A 24,677-nucleotide genomic window follows, 5' to 3' on the forward strand; every position below is an offset into this window, starting at 1 on the left:
CGGCTCGCCCCGAGGGGGAACCCTCCTGACTAGTGCGGGCGATTACGTCATCCGGCAGCGCCGGAAGTGCGGAGGGGCGGGGAGCGGGGAAACGGAGTGGGACGGGGGAGGGGGACCGGGCTGCGCCCCCCAGCCGACCGCGAGGCGCTGGTGCGCATGCGCGCCGCGCCGCCTCCGCCATGGCCCGCGAGCTCATCGGCCCTGCGCTGCCGCCCGGCTTCCCGCGCTGCGCCGAGGCGGACCCGGATGAGGACTTCAGCCAGGGTGAGGCGTGAGGCGTGAGGCGTGAGGGCCGCCCGCCCCCGGCCCGCCTCCCCCGCCCGCCTCCCCCGCCTGCCCCGTCCGCCCCGTCCCGCTCCGTGGAACACGCGAACACGCGAACGCGCGTGGCAGGCCCCCGGGGGGGGAGGGGGCGTCCCCCGTGTTTCACCGCACCTCAGCGGCGCGTCAGGCAGCGGGGGAGGAGCGCGGCCCCTCGGGGTCTCGGTGTGTTCGGGTGCTGAAAGGGGCGTGCGGTAGAGGAGCGCGGCCGCTCGTTCGGTGGGAGCAGCGTGGCTCTGCAGCGGGTGTTGCACAGCTCGGTCTGCGCCAGTGCGGCGCATCGATGAAGCTAAACTTCACGGGTGGTTTTTGTAGTGACTTTTTCAGAAAAATATCTCGTGTGGCGGGATGCGACAGATATGAAACGGTCTAAAACTTGTTTTAAAAAAGTACTGCATTGGTTTGTTTATTATTTTCCTGCTTGAGTCCCGTATGTGCCTTTAGGCCTGTGTTCTTTAGTAGCTCCGAGTGTGAAGTTAGCGGGCAGAAAAAAAAAGGCGGTGGTTAGGTCTTTGAGCATGCTTTCCTTTGTCAAACCAAAACGCTTCGTGAAACTATCGTTTTTCAGTCAGCTTTCCTCAGGATGCAGAACTGACTTGCGATCAGTGAGGCTGTGGTGCCCCACTTGCCAGGGTCTCTAATGTTGAGAGCAGTCACATCACAAGTGGGATCTCTTCAAGACCAGCTGACTGCCAGGATGGCTCTTCTGCCGTGGAGCTCAGTTTCCCCCGCTTAAACTCTTACATGTTCTGTGTCAATGTCTCTGGAAGCAGCAGTTTGAGTGTTAATGCTGTCAGTCCTTAATCCAGGTTCAAGTTAATAGTATATATATTCAATTTCTGTCTGTGTTTCAGTGATCATTCAGTTATTCCAAACAAAGCAGTTCCAATGGAAAAGGTTTGCTGTGCTCGTCTGCTCTTCTCATTTTTTTTAATCCAGAAGAGGGAGCAATAGGAAGAGAGAGCAAAGCTGCTGCCTTAGCTGACACCATAGCAACACCAAGCTCCGGGTCTGTGGCTTGGCGTTGTGCTGAAGTCGTGACTACATGCTTGTTTGAGCTGATGCAGCCTTTCCTATTCATATTTGTATTGATGGCTTTCTTTCTTTCTGTCAACACACTGATACATGTTGCAAGTATCTATATTGTGTATTAATCCACTGAACAAAATAAGTTAAACTTATCATTAGGCTGTGGTTTCGTGATACCAAGTGTTTTGGCAGTATCTAGACTAGGTTATTCAGCCTACTTTGTCCACTTTTTGTCCCAGTGTACATCAGCTCCATAGCAGTACAGTTACACTGGCAGATCTGCTTGGGGATTTCTGTGTGAAGTGGATGAAGGAATTAATTTGCCTTTAAAAAACAAAACACCAAAACCCAACTATTGGGGTGGTTTTATTTGTCTTTATAACTTTTATAAACTTTTCCTGCCTTGCAACAGCTTGGCATAACAACTAAGTGTACCTGCTCAACACATTAGGCATACTGCTGCAGTGCAGAGGAGGAAGAGAGAGCAAGTACTTTGGCATAACTTCTGTTGTACAGAAGTACAGCTCCAGCTGGAGCCCTGCACCTGGAGGTTCTGAGTGGCAAAATCGTGTGGTGGGGCTGCCACAAGCGTCTTCTGCGCTGTAATACTTGCTGGATCTTGAGACAGAATGGGCCTAGAAGTTGTTCTGTAACTATTTCCTTGTGTATTCTAGCTATTTTAAGAGATACTTCACCTTTTAAAGCTGTACAGCTTTTCCAATATATTTTCTTTCCTTGTGGTCTCACTGATATTTGAACTGCTCTTTGCTTTTCTTTAAGAACACTTGGTTTTTTATTCTACTTTCATAGTTTCTGCCTCCCAACAACAACAAAGTAGGACTTTGAGCAGCCATTCGGAGAATTCTGTCAAAAAGGTTTCATTCAGAACTATAATAGAATAGAATAGACTATTTCAGTTGGAAGGGACAATGATCTAGTCCAACTGCCTGACCACTTCAGGGCTGACCAGAAGTTAAAGCATGTTGTTAAGGGCATTGTCCAAATGCCTCTTAAACACTGGTAGGCTTGGGGCATCGACCACCTCTCTAGGAAGCCTGTTGCAGTGTTTGACCACCCTCTTGGTAAAGAAATGCTTCCTAATGTCCAGTCTGAACCTCCCCTGGTGGAGCTTTGAACCATTCCCACACGTCCTACCACTGGATACCAGGGAGAAGAGATCAGCACCTCCCTCTCCACTTCCCCTCCTCAGGAAGCTGTAGTTTGGTTTTAGAGAGCAATGAGGTCGCCCCTCAGCCTCCTTTTCTCCAAACTAGACAAACCCAAAGTCCTTAGCCGCTCCTCATAGGACATGCCTTCTGGCCCTTGCACCAGCTTTGCTGCTCTCTTCTGGATGCTTTCAAGTACCTTCACATCCTTAAATTGTGGGGCCCAGAACTGCACACAGTACTCAAGGTGAGGCTGCACCAACGCTGAATGCAGCGGGATAATCACCTCTTTTGACTGGCTGGTTATACTCTGATGCACCCCAGGATGCAGTTTGCCCTCTTGGCTGCCAGATAAGCATTTGTCTTCCGTCTGCGATATGACATTGCTATGCTAGATGTAGTGAACAAGATAAATCTCTGTTGATCCATTCTCAAATTTGCATTTCTTTCATCTTTAGATGGGTAACACAGAATCACAGAATGGTTTGGGTTGGAAGGGACCTTTAAAGATCATCTAGTTCCAACCCCTGACATAACAGTTCTGTTAACAGTTGTAACTTTTAGCATGCAAATTCTTGCCTTTTTTTTTTTTTTAAATGAAGAAAAACTGAAGATGTAGTAATTGTAGCTTGTGTAATCACATTGATGTTAACATGTGGTGTTTTGCATACTGAAACATGAGCAGAGTTAAAAGCTCGGTTCATTTCCATGTGCATCCCTGCCTTGGAAGACAAGGGAGTAACTATGGTAAGGTACCAGTTGCTTGCTCTGCCTGTAGGTCAGCACAGGGGGAGCCGAAATGGACTTTGCCAGGAGATACCAATGTCCACTGGTGTCAGAGAGCTGACACTACTCAAACCCTGCAACCCTTAATCAGGACCAGGATGGGAGCAAATGGTAGTTGGACAGACTCAAAAGCTCACCCTGGTAAATCCTTTACCTTTTCCTTCTTCAGCTTGTCACTGTCCAACCCATGGGACACACTCATCTCCCGATTCTTCATCTTGTGATGATTCTTTGAAGCTGGCCTAAATGTGCTCCTGCTGGAAGAATCAGACTTCCTTTGGCCCGTTCGTCCCTGCCTCTGTGCTGTCCTTGTACCAGCAGGAGAGAAATGCTAAGGAATGGCTAAAAATAACCAGAGATGCAGAAGAGTGTTTTGTCTGTTTCAGCATTGAGGCCACACTTGTTAAAGTACAGATGCGTTGATGTGATGTCTGAGTTGATCTATCACTGTTGCTGAAGGTGAAAGGCCCTGCTCCTGTCTGTCCTTGAGAGGTTTCCAGTGCCTGTCTGATGGCATGGTAGATTGCTTAGAATCACCAAATACAGCAGAAATTAACCTAACAAAAAACAAACCAAACCAAAAAGTAGTTTTTCATTTGGTTTCTGAATTGATTTGACTTAATTTTCAGGCAGATAGTCACCAGAGCCAGCTCAATGGAGAGGGCAAGTCAGAGCTGCAATAGTAGGATAGCCACTTCTAGCAGCTGTGAAACATTTACTTCAGTCTGACTTGAGACATATCCTTGGCTCTGTTTCTTTCCTTTCCATCCCCAAAATTTTCTTCTCACACTTTCTTATGCCACTGTCTTGCTCTGAGTTGTTCTGAGTTCTGGTTACTTCCTCACTTTCCTGTTGACCTATCATTGCTACATCCATTTCTCTTCCTCACCTCATTGGTTTTAGTTTCCTGACACTCTTGAGCTCTCCTCTGTTCCTCCTTTGATCTGTATCTTTCCACTTTTCCATGGCTTTCAGGGAATTTCATTCACAGACTTCTCATTAGACCTTGGCCTCCCTCCTTACCCTTTCCTTTCTTTGCTACCAGAATCTATACTTAGCAATTCCCATTCTTTCCTCTCTACTCTTTCCTGCGGCTCCCCACCCCACCCCGATCCATAGCTGTATCCTCGCCTGTGCTGATTATTAGTCAGTACCATGACTATATTAATTTCTAATCCCCATTCTCCCAAGTCTCTTTCTTCTCCACTTCTTTCACCATGTCCAATGACTTTGCCTTCCCCAGGCTTTAAATGCCATTTTCCCTTTGTGAACCAGTTTCTGCCTCTATTTTGTTTCTGGTTGTCCTGCTTAGGCTGCAGTTCCACGAACAAACAGTTCTTTCAGGGGAGTGCTGGGTTTTGCAGTGTTATTTTTATGTCTCTTAAGTTCCCTGATACAGTTTATTGCAAAGCCCACACAAACAGTTGTGCTGGCATAACAGAGAGGAACTGGGATAGAAAGCATGTATGTTAGCCCTGATGTTGGACAACATGTCAGTGGGACCAGTCTCCTTCCTGAAATAGTTTTGGTTTTACTAGTTCTTTCCAGCTCACAAAGCTGCTCCCAACTTCTCTCTTCCTCTGCAGTATCAGACTCATCAAACTGCATCTCAGTTTGCTCCTTTCACTCCAAGTCCTTTCTCTTACCTGTCTGCATTCAGAGCAAATGAAGCTCTGCTTTCATGATATCAGGGCACTAGGTGGCTGGAGAAAGCTGTTGTGCAGGTTTTGTCTGGTTTTTAAGTGCTTTTTATCCAGTGGTGTTTCTCATACCAAAATGGGAGACTTGATAGCAGTCTTTATTCCTATTTATCATTCATTTCTTGGTTCTCTCTCATCTTGAACTTACTTTACCTTTATAGGCTGGGCTGTTGTGTTTTTTTTCCTTCTTAGTGCTGAAATGGATTTGTATGTCCTGGTTAAAGTCTTTCCCATTAAAACAGAAAACAAAATAAGTGGCAGATCTGTCTGAATGCTTTGTAACTAGTAGGCTGTCCTTGTTCTGTGTCTTTGTGCTAACGACGAGTAAAAGCTTTATGAAGCTCACTTGAAGGACTCAATTTCTGCCTAGCCTTTGTCAGCTAACAATGGAACCATAATCTGTACCAGGTTTTATTTTGCACTGGCAAAAAGTCATAGTTCTTTAACTGGAGATGTAATTTCCTGGTACCCTTCCTTTATGTGGTTTTATTGCACCTCATCTTTTCATCTAACCCTTGACTATTCATAAAGCTAACAATGTCTTTTCCCCACCAAAACATCTTTCTGTCCTGTCGGTCTTGGACTCAATGCTTGAAATATTAAAAGGAGGAATGGTATCTGTGTTTCGGGATGCTAAATCGTCAGTAGGATCAAATCTCCATTATATCAGATGGCTATTTGTGCTGTGTGTCTAAACTGGTGCTGGCCCTGCATGTACTGCCCTGGATCTGGGAAGGCCTCTTATCTTGGGACCGTTGCTGGTCTTTGCTTACTCCAGCTGGCTCTGCGTTGATTGAGCCTGTGAGGGTATCTGTGCGAAGTGTCTCGTTTGGGGGGAATTTGCTACTAGGATCAGTGGCTAAGCTACTTCTGGACCCAGCGTACATGGTACGATATCCAAATAAGTCTATAAAGACTTATTTGTCTTTATAGACAAATGTCCCCACCAGTGCCTGCTGGTGGAGACAGTGCCAGAAACAGCTCAGGCCTGTTAGCAGTGTTAGCATCTGAATTTTTCCTTTGCTAGGATATCCCCCCTCCTCATTAATCCACAGGGTGAAGGGTTGACTGGAGCGTGAGAGCTCCATCCACCGCTCCGGCCTTCAGACAGCAATGATTCTTTGAAGTCTGAATGCCTAAATCATCCCTTTTTCAGCAGAGTACTTAAGTCTGTGCCTGCTGTTCATGCCTGGCTGAACTGGGGATAACCTTAATCATTAAACCATTCCTAAAGCAGGCTGACAATTAACTTCCACTAATCTATGGTCTCTCATTCTGTGTATGTACAAATGATGTGATTCTTCACTAGTAAGCTTCAAATGCTTTATTAAGGTGGTAGTTTCTTTTAAATATACTAGTTTATACCATATACATTGTAAATCAATTGTTAGACAAAACAGGGCTTTCTAGTCCTGTTCCAGAAGACACTCATGTAGTAATGGATTAGTAATGTACTAATTTAATTGGGGGGGGGTGTGTTCATTGAAATATGGTGCTGAGAAAAGTAACTTCTAGAAGTTTGTTTAGATATCTTCTCTAAATGCTAGACAGAGCAATGTTTGAATAAACTTAATTCCAGGTAGATATGTGTTTTGGGAATACCAAGATAGATCATACTCATTTGAAATGTTTAATAAGTATCCCAGATAACTCTGGATGTTCAGTTGCAGGACCAGCACTGCCTCCAGGCTATAAAAGCAGCTGTAGCTCAGAAACTCCTGACAGTGATGACGACTCAGAATCTCTTCCTCTACCCAGAGACGCAAACAGAGATTCTGAAGAGGAGACAGAAGGACATCCAGCACCCAAGTGAGTATGTTCTTAGGTAATTTGTGTATTTACATTGTATTGTAAATGAAATGTGTCTGCATAAATTATGAGAAAGGGACAGTATTATGTAAATAAAAAGGTAAACCCTGTACCTGTGTAAAACTTGATGATATTTTCTATATGTTCTTTGTGGTCAAGAATGTTCAGCTGACCTGTTTGAAACCCTACAGTGGGATTAAGTTATTTAGGACAGTCAGATCTCTGTATTTACATGTCTTATTTTAGTTCTGCAATTAAAGTAATAAAATCCGTAATGTTTTGCTTGTTTATACTAAGGACAGACACCACTTATCATGTATGTAACTATTTGGTACTTGAATTTTGCCCTGTTTCTGGTATACTACCTCTCATTGAGAGGTCATAAGACCTATTTATGGATATGAATTTATGCATTCCATTAAATCAACTGGAATGGAAAAAAAACTAATTGTTTAGCAAATAACAGGAGTCTGCACATACTCTCATTTGGTGGGGTTGATTACTCACAATTGCTGTGTTAAGAACTTGTGTGTGTTTGTGCTAGGCCTAGTATAAGGGACTTGAAGGGCATTATGACATCTTAATGAGTGTTAGAGTAATTATTACTCACTTTTTTCTTGTTGTCTTGTTCAACAGTTTTTCAGTTCATTAGAATTGAACGGGGAAAAATACTAGTCAAAATGCAGACAGTGTATAAAAATGGAGAAAGAAGTGTGCTGAATGTAAAATTACTTTGTGACTAGAAAATGGTATTTCAACATTATACTACTCTTCTTTCTACAGCAAAAACATTTTTAATGTTTTTTTTAAATGTCAGAGCATTTTGGAGTGAAGCTTATGGTCCCAGTTTTTTAATTGCTTCAAATTATTTTGGATCCTTTTGCACTGTTCCCTTGGTAACAGCAGGATATTTAGTACATAAGACTGTCTGAAATAATTTTATGTATTTTCTTTCTTTTTAAAAGGTAGATAATTGCTACGCACGTCAAGGTAATTATTAAGTGAAATCTTTGTATTTGCAGAAAGCCAAAAAGAATTGAGGAAGACGACGATGATGATGATGATGGCTTTTTTGGGCCTGCTCTTCCTCCTGGATTTAAAAAACAAGACGATTCTCCAGAGAGGTAATTAAAATGTAATTATATTCAGACTCGTTTCCTTAAAACACAATTATTTTAGATAAAATATTTTGTGGTGCTATTACAGAACACTTCAGTTGTGCACTTCAGATTCAGATGATTAGAATTGCTTCCTCCACATTCTGAGAACAGGAACAGCATTCCCTTGAAACAGAACACACGGCCCTCCTTGTCCTGGTTGGATGGTTGGAGAGAAAAAGAAAAAATGTGAATTTCCTGAGTTATATCTTGAATGTCAAATTTCTTCCATTTCTTATGATAGGTCTCAGAGCAGTGCAGAAAAAGCAAATTACAGGTACAAGGACCCATAGTTCTGTAGTTCATTCTGGGCTGTGAGGGAGTAGGGCAGTTAGCTTTTGTGTGGTGCAATACAATCCACATTATTGGAATTGCAAATTACTGGTTTGCTAATGCACCAAGGATTATTGTTTATGTGTCTCCAGGTAGAAAACTAATCTGAACAGTGTAGGTTTCTAGAAAGCGAGCTGTCAGGTCTAAGCAAATAAGCATTATTTATAGGCTCTATCAGGAACCTTTCCATTTGATTGCATGCATTTATAAAATACTTCCCCCAAAAAATATTTATGGATTTTCTATACAGAACTTAACCATGTCTCACAGCCTTCTAGTCTTTACATCAATCTGTGCACTTCCTTCTATGATTTGAAATGATGATCCATAGTGAAATTGGTACTTCCAAGGGGCCACTTATTGATGAAAGGTACAAGAGAGTCCCTTGATCACTAGTATCTTCCTCAGAGCAATAGGGAGCTGGTAGGTAAAATAAATCGATACTTACCTGTCAGGTATGAGTTTTCAGTTCTAGGAAAGTGACTCAATTTGTTGTTGAGCTGTGTACGTAGTATACCGTCTCGAAGGAAATTTCAAAGTTGAAATTTTTTTACTTTGGATAAATTTTTATGATGCTTGGCAGCAGTTAGAAAAACAAGAATTTAAGTAGCTAAGGTTATTTGGAAGTATCCTCTTCGTATCTGTTTGGTTACACTTTGCTGTAATCAACAACTCTTTTGTAATTGTGGGTATCATGCTCAGTGGGCTTGTTTGGTGCTTTGATGGACCCAAGAGTAACTAATATTTTTTCTTTTTCTTGCGTTTCATATGCACAATATGTTATTTTAATTATAAAATTTAGGAAGTCACTAAAAAGAATGCGATCTGTAATAAAGCAAATAAATGCTTGTAGCATTTACTATCAGCAGAGGTAGCCTTCTTGCTTTCTTGATTTTTGACATGAATACTCCTGTGGTAAAATGTTATGTCAAAGTGTGCAAAGGAAAAGAGGAAGAAAAGAGGCAACTTGTAGTTTGAAGGTTAGAGGTAAGCAGTAACACAGGTGGTCACCCATCATATCAGTCTTTTGTATGTTCAGCCAACTTTTATTTCTACTTAGCTTGTTTCCAAAATGCTGGATAACTTGCATTTACATTCAGAGGGCAAGAGTCTGCTCTGTGTCTATGAGTATGAGAGATTAAAGCAGTAAAAGGCACTTGCTAGTTTGTTGGGTTTTGGGGTTTTTTTTGTCCTAGCTCACCATACAAGTGCTCCTAGCACACAGTGAGAAAGCAGATTGAGCAGAGCTGTTTTGCGCTCAGCCTGATTCCCTGAATAAGTGGGAAAGGTGTGATGTGTGGGAAGAGCCTTGTCTATCTTCCACCCCCGTACACCTGGCAGTCTAGTTGTGCTGACACACTGAGGCGTGTAAGCTGTGCAGGGTGTAGACACAATGCTGTTAACTTTCTTCCCGCTGCATTGCCCTTAGTGTTGAGCAGATTGCCAGCTGACGATCTAGCCATGAATAATTGAAACAAATGCAGGCTGTTTGTTTCAATGTATGGACATACTGTTTATTAGCTCTGTGTGACATACTCGTTCTTTTAGAAAAGCTTTTGTTCTGTTACATCTTTTCCAGACTTGTCAAAGCAACATATTCATGATTAGGAGCAGCTCATGTGGCAATTTGCAGCTTGTTAAAAACTGTTTGAATCATTCCAGCATAAAAATTACGTACATGAACAGATTTCCTTCAACTTTGGAAAGATATTGCTGTTTATCAATGTAAGACAGAAGTGCAGCACTCGTAAATATTCCCAAAATATTCACACATCAAGGTAAAGAGCGAAGGTTATCTTAAAAAAAAAAAGTTATACATCAGAAGAATGCTGAAATGCCAATCTTGAAACATGCATTAGCAAGGACTCCAAGTCCAACAACAGGAAGGCGTTCTTTGCCATATATGAAATCCAATATTCATTAAATGAAAACTTAATTCATTATAAGTTTGGAGTGTTTTTTTGAATGTGTATATGTAGGTACCGAAGTTGCCAACAGCAACAAAATGCGTTTAACAGTTTTATTTAGATTCACTTCACCTGTTCAGAGAGCCTTTGGACATCCAGAAAACTGTCAAGAATCATGTTGGCTGTGTGCTGCTGAGGAAAGACCCGAGCAACAGGGTTATTCATGTGGGGAAAAAAAAGCATAGAAATGGAAAGCGTGGGAGGGGTGAATATAGGAACCATTTTTCTGTTCCTTAGAAGAGCCTTTGAGCTGTGACAGAAGCAAGGCAGAGTATTTGAGATCTGCTCTTTTTCACAAGTTGCACAGATACAGCCCACAACATAGATGTTCTTACATATTTTAGTAGAAAGCTTTTTTTACAGTTTGGTTTAACTGTATCTCCATGCAAAATAAAGGTACTTGTATACTAAAATAAAAGATTATTTTGGCTGTATCTGTATAGGTTTAAATTCAATCTCTTTAAATTATATTGGGTATTTAAAATATGGTCTTAACAAGTAAGTCAGAAAGGAACAGAGGAAAATAAAAGCTGTTTCTTTTTTGCAGCAGCTAGATGGGGGTGGAACTTCAAATGTAACCCAGACCTCTTGCCTGGGTTTGAAACCTCACCAGTGCCCTTGTCCTGGCCTGAGCTCACATTTACGGCTTGCGTCTGTCTGTGTGTGGTTGGCTTTCTGGCAGGACTTTCTGCTTTTGATTTCCCCTCTTCAAATCCTGACAATAATATCTCTACAGCAGGGCTGTACTGATTGATTAAATTATGTGGGATTTAGTAAAGACCATAATTAGCATAATTCAATTAATGTTGTGTTACGTTTGATCGCCCTAAAGCTCGGAAACTGAAGATCATAATAAACAAAGTCTCTGCTGATACATTTTGAGGATACTGTCACTTGGATATTTCTTCAGGTGATAGTTGTTTGGGTTTTTAATTAGGTTTTGTTAGCTTTGAAGAATATGATGGTGGATTATTAACAGGAACTCGTATACAAAAGTCTTTTCAATACTTCAAGCACAGTTTGTAGTATGCTTTGAACTGTTTTCACCATTGAAAAGATTCTCACCTTTCTGTATTCCTGGAGACAATTGAATTACGCTGCTTGCAGAGCTGTTGTGTAAAAACAAATCAGTGAAGTTACCTGCGATCGCAAAACTTCTCTTATCCCCACTCCGAGGGAAAATAAACTTAAAATCAGAGCAGTTCACTGATTCTGTTTATTGAAGGACAGTGAAACTGTGGTGCAAGGCAAGAATTAACAAAATTGGCTTTGTTGCTAGAGAAAGAGTAGCATATATTTGACCTCCCACCTTTCATTGCTCTTCAATCTGGTGAAGAAAGCTAGGGAAGGAAAAAATGGATTTTCTTGACTACATGCTGCAACTTTCCAGGTTTTCTTGCTTCTCAGCTATCTGCAGAAGCCCTCCTGGAAAACGGAGAAACTCTTCTTACTCAGTTATTTCTAAGGTGTGCGCATAGGGGGTGCACTTGGCATGGGGAGGCAGGAGAATCACACTTCTCACCAACATTTGATTTTTATTTTTGTATTAATCTATTACATTTTTTTCCTGCAGCAAACAGTGGAAGGCTGTCATTTAATGTACTGTCCATGTTGGTTATGTTACTTCCTTTTTTTTCCTCCCCTCAATTGAAAACCAAGATTTTATTTTTATTTTTTCCCCCCCCTCAAGGCCTATTATAGGTCCTGCATTACCACCTGGCTTTAGGAAACCTTCGCAGGACACTGGGAATAGCAGATGTTCCATAGGACCGTCTGTTTCATCAGAATTTCGTACCCAGGTTTGTGAAAACAGAAGCCTTTTGTTTTAGTACAAGCTATCTGAAATACTTAAACAAGTAGGAGCCTGAAAAAGTCTACTAGAAGTACTTTTCAGCACGACAGTTTAATTTTAGACCAGAAAGTGTCTGGCATATTTTTGCCTGAGTCAAATTCTGAAGCATAAATAAGCCTTAAAAAAGAAGGCGGCTGGTCTGGTTTGTTGTGATTTTGCTGTTAGACAGATGATGCACTTGTTGAACGCAGGAGATCTAGGCATCATAAACTGCAGTCACAGTAATTCTTCCTAATGTTTTTCTATTCTTTCTTTTGGCGTGACATCCTTCACGAGTGAACATCTTGTCAAAGTTCAAATTTTTAAAGACATTAAAGAAGTAATGCAACCTGTTAGAATGAAAATATTTACTTGTAATTCAAGTTTTTACTCTTTTACTGATGGAGGAGCAAAATGATTGAATATTTCACATATCTTCACCTCCTTAAAAACGTTTATTAATGGATGTGTTAAATAAGTTTATCCAAAAGAGTGCAATTAAGAATGATGCTACAGCGTCACTAATTGTTCTTGTCAATAGCAAGATACCACCTGTAACTGGGAGTAAGATGGAGCAGGACAGTGACATGGACACAATTTTTTGGTTCATGTTTTTTTGACTGTTCTTGTCAGGTTAGGTAAAAACTAGGTAGAAGTCTATAGTCTAATCCCTAGCTGCAAAATAATGCATGTACTACTAAAGAACATTCAGGAATAAGATGTGTGATAAAATACAGCTAGAAGTATGGGGAAGATTCAGCTCCCTAAACACAGGCCTCTAGTACCATTCTGAGGGATCTGAATCATCTGCAGTGGGCTGGCAGATAGGGAGTAGCACCTTAGAGAAGCTTGCATCCTTCTTGAGCAGCACCTCTTAAGCTAGGCAGGATACCCTAAGACATAAAAAATGGTGCTGGATACCAGTGTTTAGGCAATTGAATCTCTCTCATGCTATGATAAACTAAATATTAATTCCTTGTGAGAATTAACAGTTATTCTGTTTATTTCTAAAATACTTACATTTTTAAGTTTAACTCCCAGACACTATGGGACATGTTAGACATGCTAGGAAGGAATGAGGCAAAAGCTGCTCTGGAACTTCACTTTTTTGATTAGTAGTTGCGAAGTGTATCATTCTCCAGCCTCCTACAGTGAGTGTTGTCATAATCCTTCATGAAGAATGATTGTCTGACATTTTTAAGATACTCATAGTCTTATAATTCCAAATAACAATTAAGCAATTTATCATAATGACAAATCTCTTGAGGCAGGGATGTCAAAACTGGTCTGCTTATATTTTACAAACAAAAAAGTCTATTTTCTCCTAAATAGATCTTCTAGCATCAGCTTTGTTACAGCTGTTACAGAACTTAGCTTTTTTTTTTCTCTTCCTAATAATACTTGTATCTTTTTTTTACCTTTGAATACGATGAGTATTATTTTTGTTTATTTTGTTTTAATTTGTTTAATTATTTTGTATTCTAGTACATCTTTAGAGGCAGCTTATTCCATGCTGACTCTTCACTTTATATTGGTTTCCCCTTCAAACTTGAAGGCAGTATTTTTTAATGTTTGTTTAGTTTCATCTTGTTTGAGACAGGTGGTAATGGAGTGAATTGAACTTAAGACTAATGAGAAAGGAAATGAGACACGCTTCTTCAATTAAAACTCAGCATGGAATTTGTCTTTCATCCTCAACTACTTTACAATACAATTTATTATGAAAGTCTTTTATTTTTGCATTTTTTATTTGCTTGTACACAGAGAGAGGGAAGTGTTTTACTCCCTTGGTTTCTCAAGATGGTTATTCCTCTTCCCCACCAGCTCCTTCTTTAAAAAAAAAACAGAGAGAGAGAAAGAATGCAGTCATCCCATTCTCTAAAAGTTGAAGCAATATCACAGGGGTGGATAATTAGTGAAAGCTTGACTATGTAAATGTTTTTGAGAAAAATGACGAAAGAAATTGGTGTTACCACCTTGCATTGATGGTGTTTATAAGTGACCAGCTATTTCTCACCCTCCTCAGTCTTTCAGATCCATTTCATGCAAGTGGTCATACAGCCATTAAATTTGCTAAGCCTCTTCTTGCACTTTGTGGTCCACAGCCTGTGGTAGCTGTGTCTCTTGCTACCTGAAGCTTGCCTTCCCTGCTGTTCATACCTTTGAATCCTAAAGGCAGACAGGGCCAACTAGCTTGGCTAGCTTGGAGCAGTGTCATTAAAGCACGCCAGTTTCTGTAGCAGATGGCACACATAAGATTTAAGTGGCTTATATCACACCTGCTGTCATCCTTAGCCCAAATCCCTCTACAGCAGTGGGATGCCAGCTATAAGCAGCCTGAAGTATTAGGCTTGAACTCAGTGTAGCAGGGTACCTTTCCTGCTCTCCTCCTCCTTTCACTCGTCCTCCATTCCCTATGCTTCCATTAGGTGATTCTTCTAGTGAGATTCTGTACTCTGTTCTTGTATTCTCCACTCTGCCTCGGGTGCCTTATTTTACATAGGAGGCTCCTGATACTGATTTTCCACTGCTCATCTCTCTTGAGCCCTTATCTTCTCTGATGGTATCATATCTTGGTTCTGGGATGTCCACCTGGTAACCAAAGTTTGGCATGACAAAACTAAGCCATTCCCCCCCTCACCTTCTTCATCCTTCATTTGAAACTTCTTTGCCACCACCTTATATTCACAAGTAATGGTCTGTGCTTCCTGAGTATACAGCCTTGTTGTCATCCTACTCCCATTGCTTTATCATCTACATTCAGGCTGTAGCTAAATCTTTTCACTTCTGTAGATATTGGACACCTCATCTTTGCTTCCAGGGCACTGTGGCGTCACCATTTTCTGTCTAGTTCTGCTTCCATCTGGTCTGTACTGTTTTAACTTGGAGGGACCTGTGAGTTTTCTGTACAACCCCTGGCATCCACAAAGATTCTTATTAACATCTAGTCCCTTTCAAACTTAGTTTTTTGAACTGTTCTCCAAATAATTGCTTAGAATACAATGTCAAAAGGGGTTGAAGAAGCAAATGACAGAACCAAGAGATTAGACTGGCAGATACTATATACCCAGGGATGTAGTACCATGCATGCCACTGTACCCTAACTTGCATGTTAATCTTTCTAGCATCCTTACAGAATCTGAGCTCGAGACAGTTCTCCTTGCAGTGCAAAATTGCGATCCTTATTACAGAGATGCATCCAAATGTTGCTAGTGCTGCTAAAGCCCAAAGTATCAAAGATGTGTGCTTGTGTGTTTCAAATTTACCTATGGCCACAGAGGCTACATGGCTGCATGCAGAGCAATGTAAAGTAGCAGGACTTTGTGTATTGCTACTGGGTTTACCAGCTGTTTTGCCTCAGACAAGAGATGGTGCTTTTGGAAACACGGAGACTGAGTATCCATGGTAAAGTGCTAGAACAGGTCTAATCTGGAGTTTTAATCCAGGTTTTTGTTGTCTGACTGGCAGATGCATAGGTTTATATGCTCTTCTAGACAAAATCATTCTAATCCTATGAAGCTAAAATATTTCTTGATGGTCTTAGCACTATGGTTGAGAGAAATCTTTTATTTTTGGAAGGTAACAGATAGTAGTGAGGAAGAAGACAATCTTATAGGCCCAATGCCTGCAAAGGGACCGGTGGAGTCTGATGTGACTAAAGAATTTGAACGCAGAGCTCAGAGAATGAAGGAAAAACTTACTTCAGCAGACAGCGTAAGTTGGATTTCTTAATTTCTAATATTTTTGTTGCTGGAGTGTATTTGTGGGTTTTTTTGCCTATTTCTGTGTGAACCCAGTTGCAGTTTTGCTCAGGATGCTAAGTGTTTGCAATTGTTAAGACAAAGAAAAATCAATGATTTCTGCTGGAAGCTGAGAGATTCAGACAGCAGTTTTTGATTATGCCTTTTTTACCACCCCCACCACCAATTTCTTTTGTAAAGGATGAACCCAAGCAAGTTACCAGGGAATCGTGGATGACAGAGCTTCCACCTGAATTGAAAAGCTTTGGATTTGGCCCAAGAACATTCAAGAGAAGAGCTGATGACAAATCAGGTGATAGATCTATTTGGACAGATACTCCAGCTGACAGAGAGAGAAAAGCCAAGGTGAGCATTTATTCATTCATATACACCTGTAGGCAGTATGTAGGCAGTATGTATGTTGTTGATATTCTGTGAAAACAAAGTAAAGATACCCTGAGCTGTTCAATTATATTTTTTTTCCAGATTTTTCTTTGTTATCAAACTTTATTAATTCAGGCTTAAAGGTAAAGGCAAGGAATTAACGATTTTAAGTAACATTGATATTCATTTATTCACTCTGTCTTCTGCAGTAGTCAGGTACTCTGTATCAGCGTATTGAATTTCCAGTTACAGTGTGTCCAGTTTGTTCTTTTATCAAGCTGTGCAAAATATATCTGGTGGCCTCTATCGTGGCCTCTACCCTTCAGATTTAATTAAAGTAAATACAGATTTCCTTGCTTTGTACTTCAGACGTTCTAATTATTATAGTGTGTGATTTGCTTCTACTCATCAGGAAAGAGAAGAGGCAAAAAAGTCAACCAGTAAGGATAATGAAGAAATTGTTTTATCTGGGAGAGACAAGAGACTTGTTGAGCAGGTGACTTCATACAATGTAAGTGTAATATTCTGTTCAATATTTTCATCAATGACATTGACAGCGAGATCAAGTGCACCCTCAGCAAGTTTGCGGATGACACCAAGCTGAGTGGTGCAGTTGACATGCCAGAAGGATGGGATGCCATCCAGAGGGACCTGAACAAGCTGGAGAAGTAGGCCTGCATGAACCTCATGAGGTTCAACAAGGCCAAGTGGAGGGTCCTACACCTGGGTTGGGGCAATCCTCAGTTTCAATACAGGCTGGGGGATGATGTGGTCGAGAGCAGCCCTGCGGAAAAGGACTTGGGGGTACTGATGGATGAAAAGCTGGACGTGAGCCGGCAGTGTGTGCTCACAGCCCAGAAGGCCAACCCTATCCTGGGTTGCATCAAAAGAAGTGTGGCCAGCAGGTCAAGGGAGGTGGTTTTGCCCCTCTGCTCTGCTCTGGTGAGACCTCACCTGGAGTACTGCGTCCAGCTCTGGAGCCCTCAGCGCAAGAAGGACATGGAGCTGCTGGAGCAGGTCCAGAGGAGGGCCCCAAAAATGATCTGAGGGCTGGAGCACCTCTCCTACGAGGACAGGCTGAGAGAGTTGCGGTTGTTCAGCCTGGAGAAGAGAAGGCTGCGGGGAGACCTTATAGCAGCCTTCCAGTACTTAAAGGGGGCCTATAGGAAAGACGGGGACAGACTTTTTAGCAAGGCCTGTTGTGACAGGACAAGGAGGAATGGTTTTAAACTAAGGGAAGGCAGATTTAGACTGGATTTAAGAAAGAAATTTTTTACAATGAGGGTGGTGAGGCACTGGCACAGGTTTCCCAGAGAGGTAGTGGAGGCCCTGGAAACATTCAAGGTCAGGTTGGATGGGGCTCTGAGCAACCTGATCTAGTTAAAGATGTCCCTGCTCTTGCAGGGGGGTTGGACTAGATGACCCGTAAAGGTCCCTTCCAATCCAAAGCATTCTATGAACTGTAATAGTAAAATACTTCCTTTTCCTGCATTTCCTTTAATTCTTCACTCTTTTCTTCTGGTTCTTATTTCTAGCACTGCTGGTTTCCATGGTGATGCTACTGCAGTCTTCCCTTTCAGTGCCCAAACCTACTGCTGTTTAAGTAATTAGAAATTTGCCATTGAGTTCAACAAGAGCAGGACTGGGTCCTCAAGCTGCTGCTGAAAATGATGTGACAGAATTGGGGTTTGTGTATATTGTCTCAGTTTTAGGTGTTTTAATCATCCTCACGTCAGGATATGGCTGCTGGGAGTAGACAACCTTAATTCAAATATTAGCTTGCTTCACTGAATTGCCAACATCCCAAGAATAAGAGAGTAGTAAAGGCTTAACTTTTGGGTTAATGCATATTTTGTCCTAAAAGAAGCTTGATGGGATATGCAGATTAATGCATTAATTACGCTATGTAATTAATTACATTAACTGCTCATTACAACAGCATTATTACATGAAGTTTTCCTCAATCTCTGCAGAAGCAGATGATTTTCACAGACAGATGCTGATTACTAGAAATCTGAACTCTATGTCAAATTCCCTCTCACTTTTCTGTCTGCCAACCCTGTCCGCCAAAGTATATGTGCTATTGCCCGTCTTACAGCTGTTCGTTCCAGTTCTTCCCTGATTTATGGCCTGAAGTCTTATGGAAGGCAATCTGGTCTCTTGAGAGTATAATTAACTTGAGAATTGCAGCCTTGGCTTATATTACATGATTGAAGTTTATCTGGCACTTTTAATAATTTATTTGTAGTTCATTAAATCACATGTCCCTCCTGACTTAGAGGCTTGCAAATCCAGAGCTATTAGCATATTGTCTTAAATTTCTTCTGTATTGTCTGTCTCTACTGTCATCATGAATATAGTAGAATAATTTTCATGTAAAACTACAGGGTTTGCTCCATACCATTGCCAGAATAAACATATATAGGCCTTTACTGTTTCTAAGGTCAATGGAGTTATCAAAAAAAAAATTGAAGAAGGCATCTTAAGATGTTCTTGTTTAAAATGTTAATATTTCTTGGGTTGTTTTGTTGTTGTTTGTTTTTTAAAAAAAAAATCAGCTCTTTTCTGATTTTCAGGTGGGTTTTTTTCTTTTAAAGTTTTTTCTCTATTCTTTCCTATTTCTTTCTCCTTTATCAAGGATACTTTCATAGAACAGGAGCTTTAATTTTTAAAATAGTTTCTTACAGTTAATTCTTTCAGTGCTGATGCCACATGCATTCTCTGGTGCAGTTCTGTCAACAGTTCTGATGCAGTTATGCCATGAATAAGTATTGTCCATTTTCTGTTTTCCATGAGAATCATGTCTTATGTCATGTATGAATTATTATTTGTATGTGTGATGAAGTAGGTGTTTGCACAGAGAGTGAAGGAAAATGAACCTTCGGAATAAAGATCTCGTGTTCCTAGACACGAGAAAACAGAGCTGCTCATCTTTTGCTCTTTCTGATGAGAGAATTGGTTTGGACTGATCTTTTGGCTGGTTTGTAATGATTTGAGAGTCTGAGAAATTGACTACTTAGGGATACACAAATACACTTTACCTGAGTAAAGGAAGTGCCACATAGTCTTGTGAGAACTAATCCTGCTCTTGTGTGAAATCAGCAAAAGTTCTATGTTGTATTTGGGCTGGATCATGCTCTTTAATTAACACAACTAAAGTCCTTGACTTGGCAAAACCACATGCTCTAGCTCCAGCCTGTGACTTTGTCCTATGGGCTTGCAACAGATGACTCAAATACTGAAAAGTTAAGAGCAGACATTAAAAACACAATAGTGCATGAGAGGAAGATCGAAAGGGGTTTGTTCCTGCCCCTGTCAGTGACCAAAACCAGATGCTTAGGGGAAGTGGGCCTGTACTTTCAGATATTTCTCTTGACATGTCGTCTTCCTTTGTCTCTGCTAATAATGTCAGAGCAACTTTTATAGTTCTCTTGCATTATTTTTATAATTTATCTCCACTGTCTCCAGAGATTCAACATTATGAGTATCTTTAACATCAGTGAATTATTAGTATTTTATTCAGCATAGACAAGATTACATGCGCTTTCTGCTCTGTGTATGCTAAATTTGTTATTCTGTTTTCCAGTTACTAAGCTGTCTTCTTTTTCTGGAATTTTTAGCCTTCCTAATTCCAATCTTTCCCTTTGGATGGATTTTCTGTACGTTGTTGATGTTTTGTAATACTTTATTTCCTCTTCCTTCTTCCCATTTTTCCAGGAGTCAAAGAGGTCAGAATCTCTCATGGACATACATCAGAAAAAGCTAAAGAGCAAAGCGTCCGAAGAAAAGAACAAACCTCAGGAAAGAAGGCCATTTGACCGAGACCAGGATCTCAAAGTCAATCGATTTGACGAAGCACAAAAGAAAGCTCTTCTAAGAAAATCCAGAGATCTGAATACTAAATTTGAGCACAGTAAAGGCAATATGTTTTTATAACATAAAAGCAGGAAGCTTTTTTGAAGTGAAGTCAATTAAACTTTGAATACTTAAATTTTTTAAGTATTTTTCTGTAAATATTTGTATGCAAAATAAATATCCTGATGTTTAACTATTTTTCCTTGTCTGTAAATACTCTGTTAGGGAGGATCATCTGTACTAAAACTAAACTGGTGAAGGAAAGTCCTGGTATAAAAAAAGATAATGTAAATTTGCTACTTTAAAACATTGAGAGAGAGATATATATATTTTGTTAGCATAAAAATAAATTAAAATAGGTCTTATTTTAAGGAGCTCTAGATTTGATCTTGCAATTGAGTTGGCAGTTTCCCCCTTTCTCCTGCCATGCTTAAGATATTCTGCTGAGCCTGAACTGAAGGCCATGGAAAAATCCCCTTTAGGCTCGTGGGCAGGACATTGCTTGACTGGAGTTCCTGCTGGGGAGTATAAACTCAAATGGCAGCTTTTATGTCCTCCCAGTGCTTTTATTTCTATGATTCTGTGTCTGTACATAAATACAGGTTTATATGTATGCAGTATAATTTCTGTACTATAGCAGGAAGAACTAGTGGCAGCAGAAGTAATAAAACCTCAAGATTTGCAGATTTAATTATAAAATGGTAGTGCAGATTTAATTATAAAATGGTAGTGCAGATTTAATTATAAAATGGTAGTATATAAGAAGAGAAAATCTAATTTGAGTTTCAATTTGTAGGGCTTATCATCAGAAAATCCATCTTTTTTTAAGCAAATACATGTGAAAATCAAACCAAAATAAAGCTTATTTTGTCAGTTAATTTGCAGAGCAGAACAGCTCTCTTGTATCAAAAAGGAAATAAATCTGACACTTAAAAAACCTACATCCTTGCTTAGAGTTCTTTAGCTCTTCTGTGTGTGTGCAGAGCAGCTGAAGAGAGAGTTGTGTTACTTATTTAAAATTAGACTTGTACTTTCATCCTTTTTCTCTCGAGTAATGTTTGGGATCCTTTTTGAGGAGTTACTGGAAGTATCTATATATGAAAATAATTTTATATATGAGACACTGGCAACTTGTTTGGAAGCGTGACACATTTTGCCTATTAAACACCATGGGGTTCACTGTAATTTGAAAAAAGGCTACCGTGACAGACGGTGTCTGCGTTGGTTCATGGTAACGGAGCAGTGACCTAACAAGCCCCAGAAATGAATGGCTAAAAACTTGGTCTTATTTTATTGCATGTGTGCATGAGCCCAAGGCACAGCTTCCACATGCTGAGAAGTCTTGGAGAATTTTCAATATTGCGTATGAATGCTTACGTACAATATACTTAGATACTGCTTTTTTTTTAACAGACAATTTATTTTGCCATCTGAAAAATCTGCCTTCAGGAGTGAGAGGGACTGGTTTTGTATTGTGTTTGGTTTTTCTTCAATCAGTTTAGAGTTTCTGAGCCTTTTCGTTTTGAGGCGAAAGGAGGGTTTCAACAAGGGCCGTTTATTTTTTCCTCCCCTAAACCAGACTTCTCTTAGTGCCTCGTGCTTTTTTGCCTCAGCAAGCAAGGCCCCACTAGGTTTCTACCTTCTGAGTTGTCTCCTTCCTCTTTTTGGGGAGCTCCTCCGCTGCTGGGGCTTAAACAACATCTCTCTAGCAATTCAGCAAATGTAGATTTCTTAATTGCAAAGGCAGTATTTGGAATGTTTCGGGGTTGTTTTAGGCAACTAAAGCAATGGCAGGGTGAGCATTGTGTGACTAGCTAAATCTTCATGGCTGACAAAAAAATGAGCTTCATGCCCGCTTTTGGAAACCCCACTGCCTTGAGAAATCAATTTATTATCAGGTTTTGCCTTATGCTGAAAGAGCTGATCTCGAGCACATCGTGCAGTCCGCACTCATTCAGAAAAGTCTGTAGCAGGGATGAGGGCTGCTTGTATTAAGATTTCGTTGTTGTTATGTTCTTCTTTTTCATTTTTGTTCTTTGGTCCCTCCTCCTCCAAACTGAGGACCGGTCATCAGATGGCCAGATCTTGCCATCCAGCTGTACCCCTGCTGTTTGCTGGCTGCCCCCCGGCCCCATCGCGCTCTCCTGCCCTCTCCGAGGACGTGTTTGAGGGAGGCTGGGCAGCGTTGCTCAAGAGGAGAGCTCTTGCAAGGGGAGTGCAGGCAGCCCTGCGCGGTCATGCGGCGGTACGTTACACCTCCGTGTGTGGGGCGTGCGGTTCTAATTAGCGAAGCCTTGATGGGAGCTGGGAACGTGTTTTCCCTCATCTGCTTAATCTGTTCTTTCCACTCTGAAGCAGCCTCCGGAAGACTCGATGAAATCCGTGTTACGAACTTGAGATAGGGGGAAAGTGGAATTGTTGAGAGTTCAAATTAAGCTTTTCATTACTTTGTGTAAATTGAGTGAACTTTTGAATTGCATTAATACACAAACTAATCTCCTCTTACCAATGCCAAACCATTCCCTCAAACAGTCATTAGAACAAGCAGTAACTCAGTAAATTACAAGCTCTGTAAGCTTTTGTGGGAAAAGATGAGCTGTCCTCTACAATTTGGACAAGCTGTAAGGCATTTCTGCAGAAATGTTAGTGGGTGATTTTTCAGAACCTCTTCTGAAAAAAAAACAGAATTTATTTCACAGAAAATCCTCACCATAATTACTATGTAACATTTCTGGTAACTGGCTCCCAACACAGGTTTAAGGGATTCTACTGCTATTCTGCGCTGCCAGCCGGCGTCGCAGCATGTCGACTCCGGGCATGTCAGGAAACTCTGTTTTGTAAAAAAATGTCAGGAAGGTTTTCCTGGATGTGAAAAGCCCGTCAGCCTACATTTTAAAGCCCTTGCCTTTGTTTTGTGCTGGCATAGACATCCTTTATTAATACTGATGTTAAAAATTTCTGCTCAAGAGTAGGGGCCCCTCCTTCTGAAATGTCAAATAGGTGTGGAATTCATAGTGAAGTCAATAAAAAGAAGGCTTTTGTGGTAGGCATATGATAAATTGCATGTTTAAGAGGAATTTTAAGGAATATTATATGTTAGTAACAAAAAAATAAAACCTGTTGAGTCTGCTGTTACCAAGGAACAATTAAAAGCAATAGACACGCATTTCAAGAAAATTTACTGATTTCTTTGTATGTATCTTCAGGACAAAATATTGACCTACCATGATGTCTGATCTGGAAAATTTTGTTAGAATGTGGTATAGCAATACTGTCACCTGAGGAAAATCTCTGCTCTTCTGATTTAAACACCTATTTATGGAGAGTTATTTTTTGCCTCTGCTGTTGCAGTCGGTGGATGCACTGTGCATGTTTTCTGGATGAAGTGCGTTTCCCAAATAATAAACAGCAGTAGAAATGTATTTCATTTAGGGCTTTGATGGTGTCATGTTTATAGCACAAAAGTGGCATTGTTGAAATAGCTTTCTTCCCAAAAGAAACATTGAGATGAAACATTGATGTGTTTCTGTCCAGTAGGAAAGGGATTTTCCACATAAAAGAAGTTCCAAAATGTTCCAGAGGGCTCCAGAAATCCAGGGCTAGTCGTGCCTGGGGACTTGTTTTGTTTCTGAAATGTAAACTTTGTTATTTCTGTCCAGCCAATTATAAATTGTATGTTGATTTAAGAGTAATATAGCATTTAAAATCAGAATCTGTGAAAACTTTCTGTATGTGCATCCTTAACTTCAGCCACCCCACCTGCATACAGTGCATATAGTTTCTAATTGCGTGATTACCTAATTCTCAAATAAAACACATGCATGTGATTTTCTGTCCTTATCAATTGTGTGCAGCGTTTTATATGCTGGAAAAAAAAAACCAGAAAGTTATGTGGTGTCTTTCAGCCAACTGCTTTAGATTTTTCTCACATGCTCACTAATGAAGATGGTGTCTTTTTACCTGGAGTCAGTGAGGAACGCAAGTGCGGGCCCCAGTTGCGTTAAATGCATCTTCCTGATGCTTCCAGCTCTGGCAGGTGAATGGGAAGTGGTGACCCTCAACAAAAACTCACCCAAATGTGTCATTTCTGTTCTTTTCAATCATGATGTGAAGAATGAGGTATTACCCGTGCAGAGCTGATCTTTTCACAGCAGCCACTTCTGGGTCCCCCTGCAGTGGCCGTCATCGCAGGCAAAAGCCCTTTCTCCATCATCCCATCTTCATTCCTTGTGGTTCTGATCATCCGTTTTCTTACACTGGTCTTTGAACCAGTAATAAATCCCATTGCTCTTTGAAATTATACCCATTTTGAATCAGCATGGCAAATCAAGCCTTATTTAAAAAAAAAAAAAGTCTTTCTTTTAGAGTGGGAACTTAAGGTCTGTAGGAGACAGCAGCACAGACTGTTTGTCACTTCAGCAGGAGCAGCTGCAGCTGTGGCTTCTTCCAAATAAGCAATCCAAACATAAATATTCAAAAGCAATTCGCATAAGGAGACTTTAGAGGGAGAAGGAAAATAAAAAAAGAAGTGGCTGGCCCAGGCTCTCAGCTGCTTAACATTGCCATCACTTGCTTCATTTCCTAGGGTTGTAACCACTT

The 24,677-nt window shown here is 40.7% G+C and overlaps 1 protein-coding gene across 1 annotated transcript; it reads left to right on the plus strand.

Moving 5' to 3' along the window:
* Positions 1 to 92: 92 nt before the first annotated feature.
* Positions 93 to 20,995, plus strand: GPALPP1 (GPALPP motifs containing 1). The gene is made up of 8 exons (XM_072850181.1): positions 93 to 264; positions 6,667 to 6,811; positions 7,834 to 7,935; positions 11,959 to 12,067; positions 15,679 to 15,813; positions 16,041 to 16,205; positions 16,636 to 16,734; positions 19,941 to 20,995. The coding sequence occupies exons 1-8, from the start codon at positions 180 to 182 to the stop codon at positions 20,157 to 20,159; spliced, it is 1,059 nt and encodes a 352-aa protein (XP_072706282.1). The 5' UTR covers positions 93 to 179; the 3' UTR covers positions 20,160 to 20,995.
* Positions 20,996 to 24,677: the final 3,682 nt, after the last annotated feature.

The sequence above is a fragment of the Ciconia boyciana genome, chromosome 1 (assembly GCF_034638445.1).
Source record: "Ciconia boyciana chromosome 1, ASM3463844v1, whole genome shotgun sequence".
Classification (NCBI taxonomy): Eukaryota; Metazoa; Chordata; class Aves; order Ciconiiformes; family Ciconiidae; genus Ciconia; species Ciconia boyciana.

Excerpts from the sequence above, each read along its gene's own strand:
- GPALPP1 (XM_072850181.1), top strand. The coding sequence starts at position 180 with ATGGCCCGCGAGCTCATCGGCCCTGCGCTGCCGCCCGGCTTCCCGCGC. Across the intron at positions 265-6,666 it reads GGATGAGGACTTCAGCCAGG|TTGCAGGACCAGCACTGCCT; the intron begins GTGAGGCGTGAG and ends CTGGATGTTCAG. Across the intron at positions 12,068-15,678 it reads CATCAGAATTTCGTACCCAG|GTAACAGATAGTAGTGAGGA; the intron begins GTTTGTGAAAAC and ends TATTTTTGGAAG.